At 33.1% G+C, this 16175-nt stretch overlaps 1 protein-coding gene across 1 annotated transcript; it reads right to left on the bottom strand.

The window, feature by feature from the left end:
* Positions 1-3729: 3729 nt before the first annotated feature.
* LOC134681132 (uncharacterized) lies at positions 3730-9104 on the bottom strand. Its single transcript, XM_063540581.1, has 2 exons — positions 8986-9104; positions 3730-6905 (listed from the first exon to the last, which is right to left on the bottom strand). The coding sequence occupies exon 2, from the start codon at positions 6786-6788 to the stop codon at positions 4635-4637; it is 2154 nt and encodes a 717-aa protein (XP_063396651.1). The 5' UTR covers positions 6789-6905; positions 8986-9104; the 3' UTR covers positions 3730-4634.
* Between the last annotated feature and the right edge of the window lie 7071 nt (positions 9105-16175).

Below are 16175 nucleotides of genomic sequence, written 5' to 3'. Positions count from 1 at the left end.
GTAAAAAATGAACGAAAAACAAATATGCAACACATAAACAAACGACAACAACTGAATTGCAGGCTTCTGAGTTGGGACAGACACACACAAAAATAATGTGTCGGGTTAAAAATGTTAGCGGGATCCCAACCCGCCCCCTAACCTGGGACAGTGGTATAACAGTACAACATAAGAACAAACTATAAAAATCAGTTGAAAAAGCAATGCCATTTTACAAGATTGTGTTGTCAGCTAAATTTCATAGAAAACCTTCCAATTCAAACAGGATTTTTCGATTGATAAAAATCAAAACCTCAAACACATCAAGCGAACAGACTCATTGATGGTTGCGAAACGTTCAGTGGCAAATACTTCATGCATATTTAGAACGAGAACATCTTGAAAATAGATACAAAAGGTAGGTTTTGTAAATGAGGCGTCAGGGGTTAAGGTCGGGAAAAATTTAGACTGTCACGATAAATGAGGGTATATTTGATAGGGATAGAAACTTACCTTTGCAACAGGTCACTTACGGACAATCTTTACACGTGGCATTTGATATAACTTACCGGACGTATCTAAACATTTGTACATCCCGCACAGCGAACGGATGCCCCACTTTTGCGAGGGTTTTACTACTAGTCGGAGGAAAACAACCTAAAAGAAAACAACGTTGGTCATGGCCTTATGTAGAAGCGGCGAATAAAACCTGGTGTTAAAATGTGCCAAAGAGACAACAACCCAACCAAAGAGCAGCGAACAGTCTTCTGCCATCAATGGGTCTTCAACGAAGAGAGAAAATCCCGGAACCAGAGGTGGTCCTTAGCAGACCTCTACATAGAAAAGTGTACCAGTTCATCAGTGACATTGGGCGTCATGCTAAACTCCAAAACATATAAATAGTATATATTTTAAAGCATACAAGACTAGCAAAGGCAAAAAAACTTCTGATTTGGGTCAGGTACAAATATGCAGAGGGATAAAACGTGTGTTCTGGGATCTCAACCGTATCGTATACCAATGAAACAAAAAAACACAACAATACGCACAGTAAATCTGAGTTAAAGCTATCTGATCATATCACTGGTATGACAGTCTCATAGAATTCCATAATATTGACAATATTGTGGGCAAAACAAACAGAAATACTTGGATTGACAGTTGTCTCATTGGCACTCATACCATATCTTCTTATAAGAAAGAAGATGTGGTATGATTGCCAATGAGACAACTGTTCACAAGAATCAAAAAATGACACAGACATTAACAACTATAGGCCACTGTACGGCCTTCAACAATAAACAATGCCCATACCGCATAATCAGCCACGATGAGACAATGTAAAACAATTCAAACGAGAAAACTAACGGCCTTATTTATATAAAAAAACAAATATGTAACACATTAACAAACGACAACCACTGAATTACAGGCTCCTGACTTGGGACAGGCACATACATAAATAATGTGGCGGGGTTTAACATTTTAGCGGGATCCCCACCCTCCCCTAAGATTGTCAAAAATTTGGGTAACACATACTGTTAATATTGATTTGAAGTACAGTACCAGAAAAATATTTTTTACTATGTCATTGCTTTAAATAACGAAGAAAACAACCTGAGTAGTAACAGCTAGTCATTTTGTACAAAGCACAAATAAGTTACGAATAAACTGGAATGCATATTTTATGATAAAATACTTGTTTCTTTCTCAGAAAATCTGGAGTGCAAATCAGACATATTAATATGGATTCATATATATTAATATGAATATATTATGAGAAACCGTTTTTTTTTCAAAAGTGATCAATTTCTGAGGATTTTTATATATTTCCCGGTGGTGTCTTGTCATGGCTTTGTTTGGACTTGTTTGTTTGCTTTTTGGTCTTAAATGTTTGTCCCTTATATTTTATTAACTTCATTTGCATTCAAATCGCAAATTTATTCGTTCATGTGTTGTTAATTTACGTTTTTTTATTGAGTTGAGCCTTTCAATTGATATTTCATTGTGTGTTTTTCTATGTTGTGATGTTATACTATTGTTTCAGAAAAAGGGAGATGGTTTGGTACCATTAAATGTTTAACCCCGCTGCAAATGTTTGCACCTGCCCTGAGTCAGGAATTTGATGTACAGTAGTTGTGGTTTGTTTATGTAATTATACATGTTATACCCCCGCCTTGAAAAAGGGGGATATACTGTTTTACCTCTGTCTGTCCGTCTGTCTGATGAAAGCCAAGTTGAAAATTTTTGTTACATATTTCTCAGGAACAACAATTCAGGTTTTCTGAAATTTGGTTTCAGGGTTTTTATTACTCTGCTATGATGGTCAATACGTTTTCAGATTCATCACTTAGCAACTCCCTGTTTACCAAACACTTGTATGATTTTGCACATGATAGCCAAGTTATTTTTTTTCATTTTTCTCAGGAACTACAATACAAGGATTTCTTAAATTTGGTTTTATGATTTACACAAGTCAGCTATACCGTTTGATTTGTTTTCAGATTCATCACTTCCTGTTTACCGAACACTTATAAAAAAGAAGATGTGGTATGATTGCCAATGAGACAACTATCCACAAAAGACCAAAATGACACAAACATTGACAACTATAGGTCACCGTACGGCCATCAACAATGAGCAAAGCCCATACCGCATAGTCAGCTATAAAATGCCCCGATAACACAAGACTTGCATATTTGTACACTATAAAAATTATTCACTTACGGCGGGGATATCATCAGTAAGCAGTAGCTCGCAGTTTCATTTGTTTATGCGTGTTTCTCGTTTTTCGTTTTTTTTATTGATTAGAACGTTGGTTTTCCCGTTTGAATGGTTTACCACTAGTAATAGTGGGGCCCTTTATAGCTTCTTGTTCGGTGTGAGGCAAGGCTCCGTGTTGAAGACCGTACATTGACCTATAATAGTTTACTATTATAAATTGTTATTTGGATGGAGAGTTGTCTTATTGGCACTCATACCACATCTTCTTATCTCTATCATATGTTGTTTTTCTATTTTCTTATTGTTTACCAGCCAATTTGTTAACATATTTCATAAACAACGATAAAACTTGTATTAGAATAAAAATAAAGAGTTGTTGTTAATGAAATATTTGAGAAATTAACGCCTACCCAAACCTGTCCTTATTTCTTTATTTTTCACCCACACATTTACGCACGTTCAAACTTTTATTGAAAATTTCGTTTTTTGATAAAAATATCAAAGAGAATCGATGTTTATAGAAAAATAGAATATCAAACCTAAAACATGCAAATATGGACTCAGTTCACAATAACCTATGAATATTAAAATTTAGAGAATCATTTTGAATTTATTTAACTGTTAGTATTTTCAATTTTTATACAGAAGATTTCTGAAACGCACAATTGTCAAATTTACAAATATTTTGTCAAAGGGTCAAGGTACTTATTTTGTCAAAACTTTATTAAAAGTAAGCGAGACAAATTAATTTTAGTCGAAGTGTTTTGTACCACCCTAAAAAAAATACCTGCTAAAGTAAAGGTTTGGAATCAGGGAAACTAATACAATGTAACCAATGTATAAAGTAGAGACGTAATGACTTTTTACCTATCAACATTAGAGTAACATGTTCCACATGCTTATATTTTTGTAGCATCCATAACTGCTAAACTTATCGACGAATTCACTATTCATCACACATCCATGGAATAAAAAAGAATTTGAAAAAAAAGAAAAGCAATATGTGAACCTCAGATCGGTGGTCGCCAAAAGATTTTTAACGAATTTTTGTTTGCTTTTGATCTGAAACAATTGACTGCAAATATAAGACGATAATGATGATTTTAAACTAACTTTATCAACAATATGTAATTGTGTGTACATTCTTGCACAAGTTAGTTGAAATCAATGCTGGATAATTGTGAATATTAAAGGGTATATGTCCAGCTACTATTTGAATATACATTTTAAAGTAGGCTATTTTATTTATTACCTTGGAATACACATAATATTTTCATGACCCTTTTGCAAATTCCAGTTTCTACAAACCAGATGTCTAATGCAAATTGCACAAACCAATAGCAATATTGATTTAATCGATGAGTTTGCTTTGTAATTTGAAAGAATTTATTGTATTTGTCATATGTTTATATGTTGTTTCTTGCTTGGATGCCTTCATATTCAATTCATGGTAGATGAAGTGAAGTGAAACCCAGCATGCAACTTATAAGAAGGTTTGATTCGTATACCTTTCTTAAGAATAACACACAAGCTTCATTTGGCCCTCTTATACAGAGACTTATTTTAGTCTCATAAAACATCAAATTTTCAGGATTCAGTTGAAATGTTTATATACTTCAATGGTATATTCACAGTGTTTGCAAATTTTTGTTATATACATTAACTTTTATTTTATCATAATCTGCAGAAGTGTATTGCGATTAAAGTATTGTCCTCCCGTTATCGAATTTGCCGAAAGCTTGTTCGCATGCACTGAGCTATGCACGTTTACAAAAAATTACATTAAAACTACAAGTGCCACAGTCAAAATGATTTATCCCCATAATAAGCTGGTATAACAAATTGCAACATACATATAAATGCCATCTTAATCAAATATTCTGTAGAGCAATTTTTTAGTGTTCAGATCCAGAAAAATATTAGTGTAAAATTTATTCATTATAACTCTCTGGTCTCTCGTCTTCATTTACGTCTTTTCCCGCTTCTTCGACTTCCGGCATTTGCGCCTCGTTTTCAAGGTAAAGCTTTTTATGTCCATCCCAACATTTCCTTTTGTTGTCACACCGTTTCATAACGAATGGATTACTAAGATGTGGTCGGTAGATAATTTTAACACGATGAAAATGACCACTATCCTCACTGCTTCTAACATTTAACTTTTTATTCGATTTTAAGGCTTTGACGTTTTCTGCTGATAAATCAATATAATGAGTATGCGGACCCGGATTGGATATGGTTGCCATTGACATTATCAGCGTTATCCCACTTTTCATAGACAATTTGATCTGTTTCTTTCTCAATTTTTCAATACTTTCATCTTCAAGTACATTGTGGAACATTTTCAGATATTTGTTATTTTCCAAAACTATGTCTTTTAGAGATTCCATTTCTTTATACGCGGCGTTACCTTCGCTGTAGAGTGGCATGATTGGGTATCTCTGACGAATGATCCCTATATCTTTAATTTCTGGAAGAAATACCCGAATACCTGCTGACCTGGTATATCTGACTTTTCCGGTTCGATCTAACACACCGATGCCTCCGTTTCCCGCGTTTCCCCTTTTCCTTTCTTTTCCACTATAAAAACTTTGTGGGGTTTGGAAAAAATACCAACTATTTGTACCATTATATGCTGTATGAATATCATTACCGCCATTTCGTTTCCCTTTCTCTGTAACGTATTGTGCTTCCGGGTCATTCTTGTAATGACCTTTGTAGGTAATATTATAAGGATTCCAATTGCTAAGTGGGTTAAGGTATATGATTTCAAATGGAACAGCATATGACCATCGCTGGTTGTAATATTTACAAGGTTTGTTCTGTAATGATTCCTCTTTCGTGCAATAGTTTAAACTTTTTCCTCCAACTTGTGGTTGTGATGTCATCGACATAAACAGATTGCTGTCAGAAAAAGCTCGTTTTCGTAACGATAAACGCATGTAATCAGGTCGAATCTCCTCCCAAAATCGATGATAATATGCACTGTTTAATAACTTTTTCTTTTTCATGTTTTTACCATCAGCACTATATGCTGGAAGATTTAACGCTTCGTCTGTCAAGTTACCGCCATAGTTGTCTAATCCGGGTATTTCACCCATTAAGCTGTCAATTAAAGCGGTATTTTGATTGAATCTTTCATTCCAGACGTTACTGTCACGTTGATTTAGTTTAAAACGGGCACGTCTAGTCTTTATCTCCTCCTCTTCTGAACGTAGGAACATCATTCTCGAGCTTAAATCATCGGCCATGCGCAAACGGTTTAATGGAAGATCACGCTTCAAAGGATGACAAACAATTCTATATATCCATTGGCCGTATAATGGGGATTTCCCATTTTCAATATTAATTATAGTTTTTGGTAGCCATCCAAAATTTTCAAGACCGTCTTTTCGTCCTCCGTAAGATGTGAACATTATTTTCTCTTCAAGGTCATAAAAAGTGCTTGCATCAAACTGATGCCTGTCACTTAAAAATGGTTCCAACATATGAGAATAGTTATCATAGACCCACATTCCCTCTAGATAACACAGAACAGGTTTGAAATATTTGCGATAGTCCCTTTCTGTGTAATTTTGATTATTAAAAGCCCTAAACCACTCGCGCATTTCTTGTACCTGTTCAGCCTCAGTGGGTTTCTGTATTACCTCAGGTGGAACATCAGGGAAAGGTATTTCTTCAGTTTCTAAGAAATTGTTTGATGTAGTACTTGGCATGCGTAGTTCAGGATCATTATGTCGTGTTCTGAATTCAACTCCATTTAACACGGCAACAAATTCACCGACACCGATTGTACGTTTCATATGGGAGTGATCATGAATGGCTGCAACTCCCCGTTTTGATCTCGTTGTCGGAAAGTGGTACGGTTTTGTTCCAACGTTTATAATTCTCGTTTGTTTCAAACCTGAATCGCCGTCACTTCGAATTTTTTCTTCTATAAATAATTGTTGTAGCATAACTTGACGGGAGAGCTTACCAATTTCTGTCTGTAGTCTCTCTATCTCCTCCTTCTTTGTATAAATCGACTGTATAGATAAGATCACACACAATAATTGCAGTAAAATCACTGATACATATTTTCTATACATATCTAAAGATGATCACCTTTGAGTATTTTATAAAGCATTAACTGGCTAACTGAATTATAAGGTTATTGACACGTTGCGTAGTTGAGAACTATTTTAGTCTTTTACCACTTTTAGCATCTGCAAAGAAATAAACAATTCAAATATTATGTCTCTGTATTTATGCTAAAACAAAATTGAAATGAAGATAGCTAGTTTTGGTGTTTTGTTTTTGTTGCACGTTAGTGTTTCTGTTGTGTAGTTGTTTTCCTTATATAGTTGATGTGTTTCTGTCAGATTAAGTTTGTAACCTAGATTTGTTTTCTCTCAATCGATTTATGACTGTCAAACAGCGGTATTCTACATATAAAAACGAAGATGTGGTATTATTGCCAATGAGACACGTTTGCTTTTATTTATGCCAATGGATGTGTTGGCTTCAATTTTTTTTACTAAGATTATATTACAACAGTTGTGTGCAGGTTTATCACGTACACGCTATATGCACTTATCTTTAATATTTTTATGATTAACACGACTGTGAAATATTTCAGGTATTTTACAATAAATGCACAATGGTATATTATGGAATACAAAGTATGAAAACTATGTCCATATACGACCGAATATACTGTAACATTTTGAATTAAGATTTTTTTTAATCTAGAATAAAAGCTGAATATAAGTTTAAACTTAAGTAATATACATCTAATTAGAAAAAAGTTATTTTATGTATTTAAACAAAAGAAATGTTTGTTTGAAGAGCATCTGCTCACCTCAAATGCCACTTTTATTATCATTTTTATATATTGTGTCTTTAAGGGACTGTTTGATACATCTTCTTATAATTCATCCATGAAAAGATTATTTTGAGTAAATTTTTTTTCATTTATCAATGTAATTATTTGATTTTCAAATTTCTTGGGCACTTTAACGATTCCTGCGATTTCTTGACACACATTATGATTTACCCTACCGATGGATGTTAATATTACCAAATAACCTCGTGAAACATCTTGAACTAATGATACGCGAAACACCTTGAACTAATGATAAAAGATCAACAAATTGCAATTAGCGATTGTAAACGTTAATAACGCCTCTAAGAACATTGCACAAACAACAACCTAGACTTCCTGAGTGGAATATTTGTTTACTGTCTGTGTTTCTTAAATATTTGAAAGCAACATAGATTAACTTTTGTCTTGAATGAACGGAAACATTATCATGACTCAAATTTAAGCAATACAACTCATCGTCTAATTTAAGGACTATTCACCCGAATATCGATTCGAGCATCACTAATGATTGTTTTGTAGACGAACCATACGTCAGGCGCACATAAAATCTACGATTAGTTTATGCAGTGAAGAACATCTCTTTATTCTTTATTGCGATAGAATTATAAGAAACATCTTTTTCTTATGGAAATATAAGTTGACCGTATTTTCATAATGTTAGTACATGCAGTTACTTAAAATCAAGCTGTTAGTTTTTAACTCGATGATATACACGTTTTTTACGACAATCTTATGTATTTGGTTTTGATGTTATATTTGTTGTTCTCATCAGATTTTGTCTAGTGATTGGTCCGTTTCTGTGTTTGTGTTGCATTTTAATGTTGTGTAGATGCTCTCATCTTGTACTTGATGCGTTTCCCTCAGTTTTAGTTTGATGCCCGATTTTATTTTTTATCATTGAGTTTTGAAAAGCAGTATACTACTGTTGCCTTTATTTATGTTTTTGAAAAACATTACTGATATAGGTATATCTTGCAGACAAATTTTTGAACATTTAAACGAACATGTTATATATCTTACTATGCGGTATAAGCTTTGGTCATTGTTGAAGGCCATGGGTTATCCTATAGTTGTTAATTTCTTTGTCATTTTGTTTTTTTGTGGAGAGTTGTCTCATTAGCAGTCACACTCCATTTTTCTTTTTATATTGTAAAACTAATGTCTTGTTGTAGTTGATGTATTTTCCGCGGTTTAGTTTGTTATAAAGTTGATGTGTTTCCATCGTTTTTATTTTGTAACCTGGATTTTTTTCTCTCAATCAATTTATGAATTTTGAATAGCGATATACTACTGTTGAAGAGGAAAACAACACAACAGAAACAATGAAGTGCAACCACAAACGACAAAAAAAAAAAAAAAGAACTATAAGATAACAACTGCCATTTTTATCAAGTTTACTATAAACACTGATAATGACTTACCATAAAACATTGCAGTATGTCTCTCAAAGCTAATTGTTTCTGATATATATTTCCAACTGATATAGAAACTTCAACGTTTGTTTAAAAAACTATATAGACTTTACTTATAAGAACAGAACGTGTATTTTCTTACACACTTGAGATAGATACGAAAATAGTAAACATTATTGGGTTAAGTATGTACAAGACAATTATAACATAGTACGACGGATGTGTTTCCAATAACCTCTAAGACAAACTTGTAAACATCTATAAAGATAGTTCATCCAATTAAGTGTACGGCATGTTAATTGCATTACATCTCTTGTGAAGATAGCATAAACATACCGTTGATGATAAATTGGAATTCCCAAGGTTATCACGTGTTATCTGTTATTTCAATGTTATTCTTTTTTTACAGTGTGTTTGTCGTGTTAATACTACATTTCAATTATATATATATTTTAAAATTATATTATAACTACATTTACATTAATTTTGTTATGTAATTATAATACACGATTTTATTGATAATATTATCAACTGGTTTTGATACATAGAGGATAATACATGGCAAAATCCGTATCATATGTCGTATCATCCCGAGACATCAATATCAGCCTAAGGGCATTTAGGCCCGAGGGATGATATTGGTCGAGGGTGATACGGCATGTGATACGGATTTTGCCATGTATTATACGCGTTATCATATATTTCAACAGAAGAGTATTTATTTATATTATATGAACTGTTTTCTGATCCATAGCACTGGGTTACCTTCAGTTTTGCTTTTGTCTTGTTTCGAAGCCTTAAAATAACTGTTTAATTATTTATACGAAGCACCTGGGTTACCTTACAATCTGTTGTTTTATAAATATTTTGTTTATTATTGTATTTATTTGAGTATTTTGTATTTTTTATAGTTGCATTTATTGTGCAAAAAAATATGTTGAGAAAACTTGATGTTCGTGACGTCACATACAATATGACAACTTGACGTTCGTGACGTTACATACCAAACAATGACGTCATTCAAAAAATTTACCTATTTTGAGGAAATTTTTTCTTGAGCCAAAAAAATGACTTAATGTAAAAAAGAAAAAAAAAAAGGTATGCGATACGGGTTTTACCATGCGATACGGGTTTAGCCATGCGATACGGGGTATGCGATACAGGGTAGGTGATACAGACTGGAAAACGAACCTTTATTAGATATACAAAATAGCTGTATTTTGTACTAAATATATGATAAATGCATATATCATATAGGATAACAATGCGAACTGGTTAGTATGACATATCAACCGTTTAGGAGTGAAGAAAGCATTCTTCTAGTCTTTCTATAATTCATTATTGATTTCATAATCATATAATCATCTAATGTTTTATACAAATTTTCAGTCCTGATATCTACCAGAAGTTTTTTTATTACACCAAATATATCATACAAAAATATATTTCAAGTTTTTAAGCTTAACAGAAAAGTATTTATGATGATTCGTTTAGGTACTCACGAGTACGATCACCGCTACTTTTAATAGGTCGGAAGCAAAGAGATATAGATTGTAATTCAATGATTATAGGTGGTGCTCCTTATTGACACGGAAGCAGCATTTGTAAAATGAAAGGTAGCGTTGAGGTCTATTTTGTCCAAGGTAGTTCAAACCTAGTCATACAGCTCTCTTTTAAGGATTACAAACCAAAAAAAAAACCCGTAGAAATGTTTGTTAAAAACTATGTTAGCATCGACGTACTTAATTCTGTCTTGTAATATTATAATGGTAAATCAGTCCACAGCAGCATTATGGACTTATTTTTTGTCAATATTTATTCGGACCACTCAAGCTTACTTAAATACTTTATAAACCATTTGAAAACTTACAAAACCACATTAGATTAAGGTAAAAAAGGAGTTGAATAAATGTATTGAGAGCAAACAACTCTCAACCAAGTCACCAATCCAAAAGGTAAACACTCTGGTCACCAAAAATGCAGAAAGTTTAATACTAAGTACAACAAAATAGATTTTATATTTTAGTCCTAGCTTCCGTATGGTTTATTAGTTTTTTTTTGGTTTATTTTCTTTAGTCAAACCCAACGTCTACATATTTCCCTCCGCTCGTTAGGCATTTACTTTATTTTTCAAGAAAAATGCGTCGTTCATTGTTTTTTTTTCATTGTTCATCATCGAAATTTTAACCCACTTGCATATTTAATTGATTGAACTACAAATATTTTGTCACGTAATCTATATTTATTTGTCTGTACAAATAGTTTATATTTGATTAGAAAGTTCATATTCGTATCAACTATATCGGTTATCTGTCAATTATATGTGTGTATTGATTCTATACGTATCTAGTGTTTCTGCAATATTTTGTATACAACGAATAAAATGTTGTTATGTTGGCCCACAGTCAACAAAATCCTTTATTTTTTACTTCTTATTGTTTTTTCTTGTCGATTTCAAAGCATCTGAAATATTTGTTCGTGTGGTAATCAATAATATATGGAATGAAACATTGAGGCATGGTATAAATTGTCTTGGTTAAAACTTGTAAGTTTATTCTTTTTTTTAAATGTAGATGCTAATGTGCTTTAATTTTGAAGTCACTACGAGTAGAACTGTTTGTTATTCATTTTATTTGGGACATATTTTTAAATATAATACATGTATGTTTATAATTATCCTAGATTGTCCTGTACTGTTTCTTTCTATTGTATTATCGCACCTCGAGTAAATAGTCACATTGTGATTGGGTTAACGCCGTCACGTGGTGACCCCCTATGGGCCCGTAGGGGGTCAATAGAATTCATATGGGGTGTCATGGCGGCGATGGAAGATGACGTATGTGCCGCTTCGAATTTTCAAAACGGTACATTTGTTAAACGCAAACCTTATCGATTCAATTAATTATTTGGGAGTTGTCCCCCGTTGATCAGTATACAAAATCAGCCCTTTAAAGAAGTTATCTCCCATTGCAAACAACATGTGACGTCATATTTTCGTCTGCAACAAAATGGAGAGATTCGGGACGTCAACACGTCAGGACATTGACGATAAAAGACGGAACATTCACGCCGACAAGACACAAAAGAGTAACACCCTATCTGCAAAATTGTTCAAGGAATATCTTACCAGTAAAAACCATGAAGCGGACTTTGAAAGCTTTACAACACAACGTTTGGATGAAGCGTTGTCTCATTTCTACCTTGATGTTAGAAAAATAGATGGTTCAATGTATAAAACCTCTTCCTTGGAATCTATTCGACATGGCTTAAATCGCCACCTTAAAGCACCTCCGAACAATAAGGTATTTGACATTATAAAAGATACAGCTTTCCGATATGCAAACATGAGCTTCGACGCTGCGAGGGCCGAACTTAAACAAGCTGGAAAGGGAAACGTACAACACTATCCAATAATACAGGAATCTGACAAGCTATACAAGTCAGTTTATTTTTCTACACATACCCCCACAGGACTATTTAATAAAGTCCAGTATGATATAAGACTGTACTTTTGTCGACGAGGTGCAGAAAATATGCATACAATGACCAAGTCAACCTTTGCTCTGAAAACAGACCCAGATACTGGAATGAGATACATCGAAAAGATTTTAGATGAATTAACCAAAAACCATAGAGGAAATGACAAGGAGACAACGAGTGGGGTCATGCCAGAAGCTACAGGTACATTAGTTTATATATTTTATAATTATCAGACTAGGTTAGTTATACATGAATCATTCACCCCATTTTTTTTATTAAGAATAACCTCAGAATTATTGGTAAGTTGAAGAGACTTAATCCCAAAACAAACACAAAATAAAAATGTAACCTGATTATTCACAGACAATCAATCTATAAATATCTTTAAAAAAGCATGGTATGGTTTGTTTTTTTACTTGTCAATAACTGCAGCACAAAAAAAAATATCAACATTTTCTCAATGTTAGTATACTTTGAAAATGTATATTTTTACTATACCTAGATCTACATCATATAGAATTTTGTATTCCAGGCTCAGTGTATTGTCCAGTGAATTCCTTTATAAAATATACAGACAAACTGCATCCTGATTGTGATAGGTAAGTAAATCTAGCAAAAAAAAAGCTACAATCTTCAAACAATTTTAAACAAAATCATAAGGACCAAAAACAACAAAAATATGAAACATCATTGGTATAAAAAAAAGCTGAAAAAAATCCACTCAAAGTGTATTTAAGATCGCATGTGTAATAATTACTCTAAAGGTAGAGAAAAAACAGATTTTTTTAATGTTAATTCTTCATTTCATTCTTCATTTTAAAATTTTCAGATTGTGGCAGCGTCCAAGGGATTGTTTTGTTGATGATGACAACGAAATATGGTATTACAACGCACCTGTTGGAGAGAAAAAACTAAAAACATTTATGAGTGACTTGAGTTTGTCATGTAAACTTAGCCAGAAATACACAAATCATTCAATCAGAGCAACAGGAGCTTCAATTTTGTCAAAAAATAAATTTAATGATGCTCAGATAATGTCTGTTACCGGTCACAAATCCGTACAATCTCTTTCCGTTTATCAACGGGTAGACACGCAAGAAAAGTTAGAAATGGGACAAGCTCTGGGAGTAACTATGGGAGCTGTGCCCGCCCAGATAGCGGCTTTACTAGCACCTCCTATAAGACAAGCACTAACAGCACCTCCCACAAGATTAGTACTTACTGTAAATGGATCTATGGCACCTGCTCTTATTGAAGCAGACACTCCACAGACTTTGCATTCCGATGTCGAAGGATTTGATTTGAACGCTATATTAGGAGACTTTGATTATAATGCATCATCAATAAATGTTAGCAACACAAGACAAGCTGCCGGTCCTCAATTATTTCACAAATGTAAAGTGACAATCATTCAAAATCTAACATTGAACAAATGACTTACTTTCCAAATTCATACTAGAAAATACTTTAAATACTTGTAAGAAAAGGTGTTAATAAATTCCTATTGTTATTGTTATTAATTTGATATTTTATACTAAACTTGACACAAAACGCTCTCAGTGCGATAAATTCGTTATACGGTTCGCTACTGACCCCCTACGGATCCATAGAGGGTTAGTAAAATCTATAGGGGACTCGGCCTACGGCCTCACCCCCTATGGATTTTACTAACCCTCTATGGATCCGTAGGGGGTCAGTAGCAAACCATATAACTTATAATGTTTTGTTGATGTAACAATATCTCATGATTTTTTGTTTTTTTTTCAAAATCAATCATCGAGTTTTTTTTTTTTTGTTTTTTTTTTTTTATGAAGACGTGACTTTAAACCACACTATGTTGCATGAGATGCTCATGTTTCAGAAGGTGTTGTCGTAATTTGGTTATGAATTTTTCTGAAAATGTCTTTCCATAGTCATTGATTTTTCGTTGTTACTGTTTATCATATACGTTTTGTCTATTGTTTTGTAAATTTATCAAGACGTTGATATCTCGTGTGAGGGTCTTTCACATATGGTTATGTGGTATGGTGTTTTGTTAATTGATAAATTAAAGCCGTACGATGACCTACATATATAGTTAACTTATTATAAAAGATATATACTATTTTTTGGTAAAATCAGCGTCATTTATTTATCAATCAATTCTATTCAAAGGCTGAAATTAGTTCTGGGATTGATTTTCGACATAGAAATACATGTTGTTATTGAAATCCTAGAATTGATGTTGTTTACACTTTTAGGTCTAAGTTTGTACCTGGTTTTTTTCACAGCAACACAATAAATTGAGGTCTCTGGACTATCAATTCATTAAAAAGACTCAATATAAATCGCTAAATGTGGTTTTCATATTAATCTATAATTTTCACACTTTCCATATTTTTGACAAAAAAGCTTGGTACCTGAAGAAACTCTTTCTTTAATGACACGATATTTAATTTGAGATGTCTCAATGACAATCATTACATAAAATTATCTTCTTTAAAAAAAAGTCATCAGAGAGTGCATAATTTTTGATAATTTATTAGAGAATGGTTTGGCCTTAACGTAAACATCTTATCATTTGTAATTTTGTCCCTTTCCGTATTTTTGAACCTTTAAGGTCGGAACATTTACAAGATATGAAAATGACATTACTCTAAGTTCATTTTTCAAATAAAGGATTTGATTTTTTCATTTTTTTTCCTCACACGGAGTTAAGATCTTAAATGCCATTGTATTTTCAAAACCATTCTGTTCTTATCGTATCCTTCAGTAACATCTACACAGTAGCAATAAACTATAAGCAAGCATTGCAGGACCATGATTTGAAAGAATAATTAAAGCACACTTTGACATCAAAATAGTACATGTAGTAATGGATAATATTGAGGAATACACCATAGCATTGGCTGATAGAGAAAAACTGAACACTATGTCAGAATATTTCAAAATAATCAGGTTTCGGATGAAACGTTGAATTCAAAAGTTGAAAAACCAAAAAAAGAGCTGTGAATTATCAATCGTCTCTACACGATAAATATAAACAGACATATAATTTGACATACGTGGTCAACTTATTACCAGAATCTATGGCAAAGAAGATAGTTATCAAAAGTACCAGGATTATAATTTTATACGCCAGACGCGCGTTTTGTCTATATAAGACTCATCAGTGAACGCGTTGAACTTAGAAATTACGAATTCGACGAGACTGTTGTAAAATGCGATAAAAACCCGATTCAATCAACCATTTTCTACATTTTAAGATGCCTGCACCAAGTAAGGAATATGACAGATGTTGTTCATTCGTTTGATGTGTTTTGTCATTTGATATTGCCATGCTGGTGGACGTTTCGTCCCCGAGGGTATCACCAGCCCAGTAGTCAGCACTTCGGTGTTGACATGAATATCAATTACATGGTCATTTTTATAAATTTTCTGTTTACAAAACTTTGAATTTTACGAAATACTAAGGATTTTCTTACCCCAGGAGTAGATTACCTTAGACGTATTTGGCACAACTTTTTGGAATTTTGGGTCCTCAATGCTCTTCAACTTTGTATTTGTTTGGCTTTTGAACTTTTTCGATCTGAGCGTCACTGATGAGTCTTATGTAGACGAAACGCGCGTCTGGCGTATAAAAAAATTATAATCCTGGTACTTTTGATAACTAATTAGGCACTTTCCGATTGAGTTTTCCTTGGAGTTCAGTATTTTTGTGATTTTACTTTTTTTCCCAA

The sequence above is a fragment of the Mytilus trossulus genome, chromosome 8 (assembly GCF_036588685.1).
Source record: "Mytilus trossulus isolate FHL-02 chromosome 8, PNRI_Mtr1.1.1.hap1, whole genome shotgun sequence".
Classification (NCBI taxonomy): domain Eukaryota; kingdom Metazoa; phylum Mollusca; class Bivalvia; order Mytilida; family Mytilidae; genus Mytilus; species Mytilus trossulus.
Note: the sequence above shows the minus strand (reverse complement) of the source record. Positions and strands in the feature narration are given on the sequence as shown.

Coding starts and splice junctions, on each gene's coding strand:
- LOC134681132 (XM_063540581.1), bottom strand. CDS start 6,788: ATGTATAGAAAATATGTATCAGTGATTTTACTGCAATTATTGTGTGTG.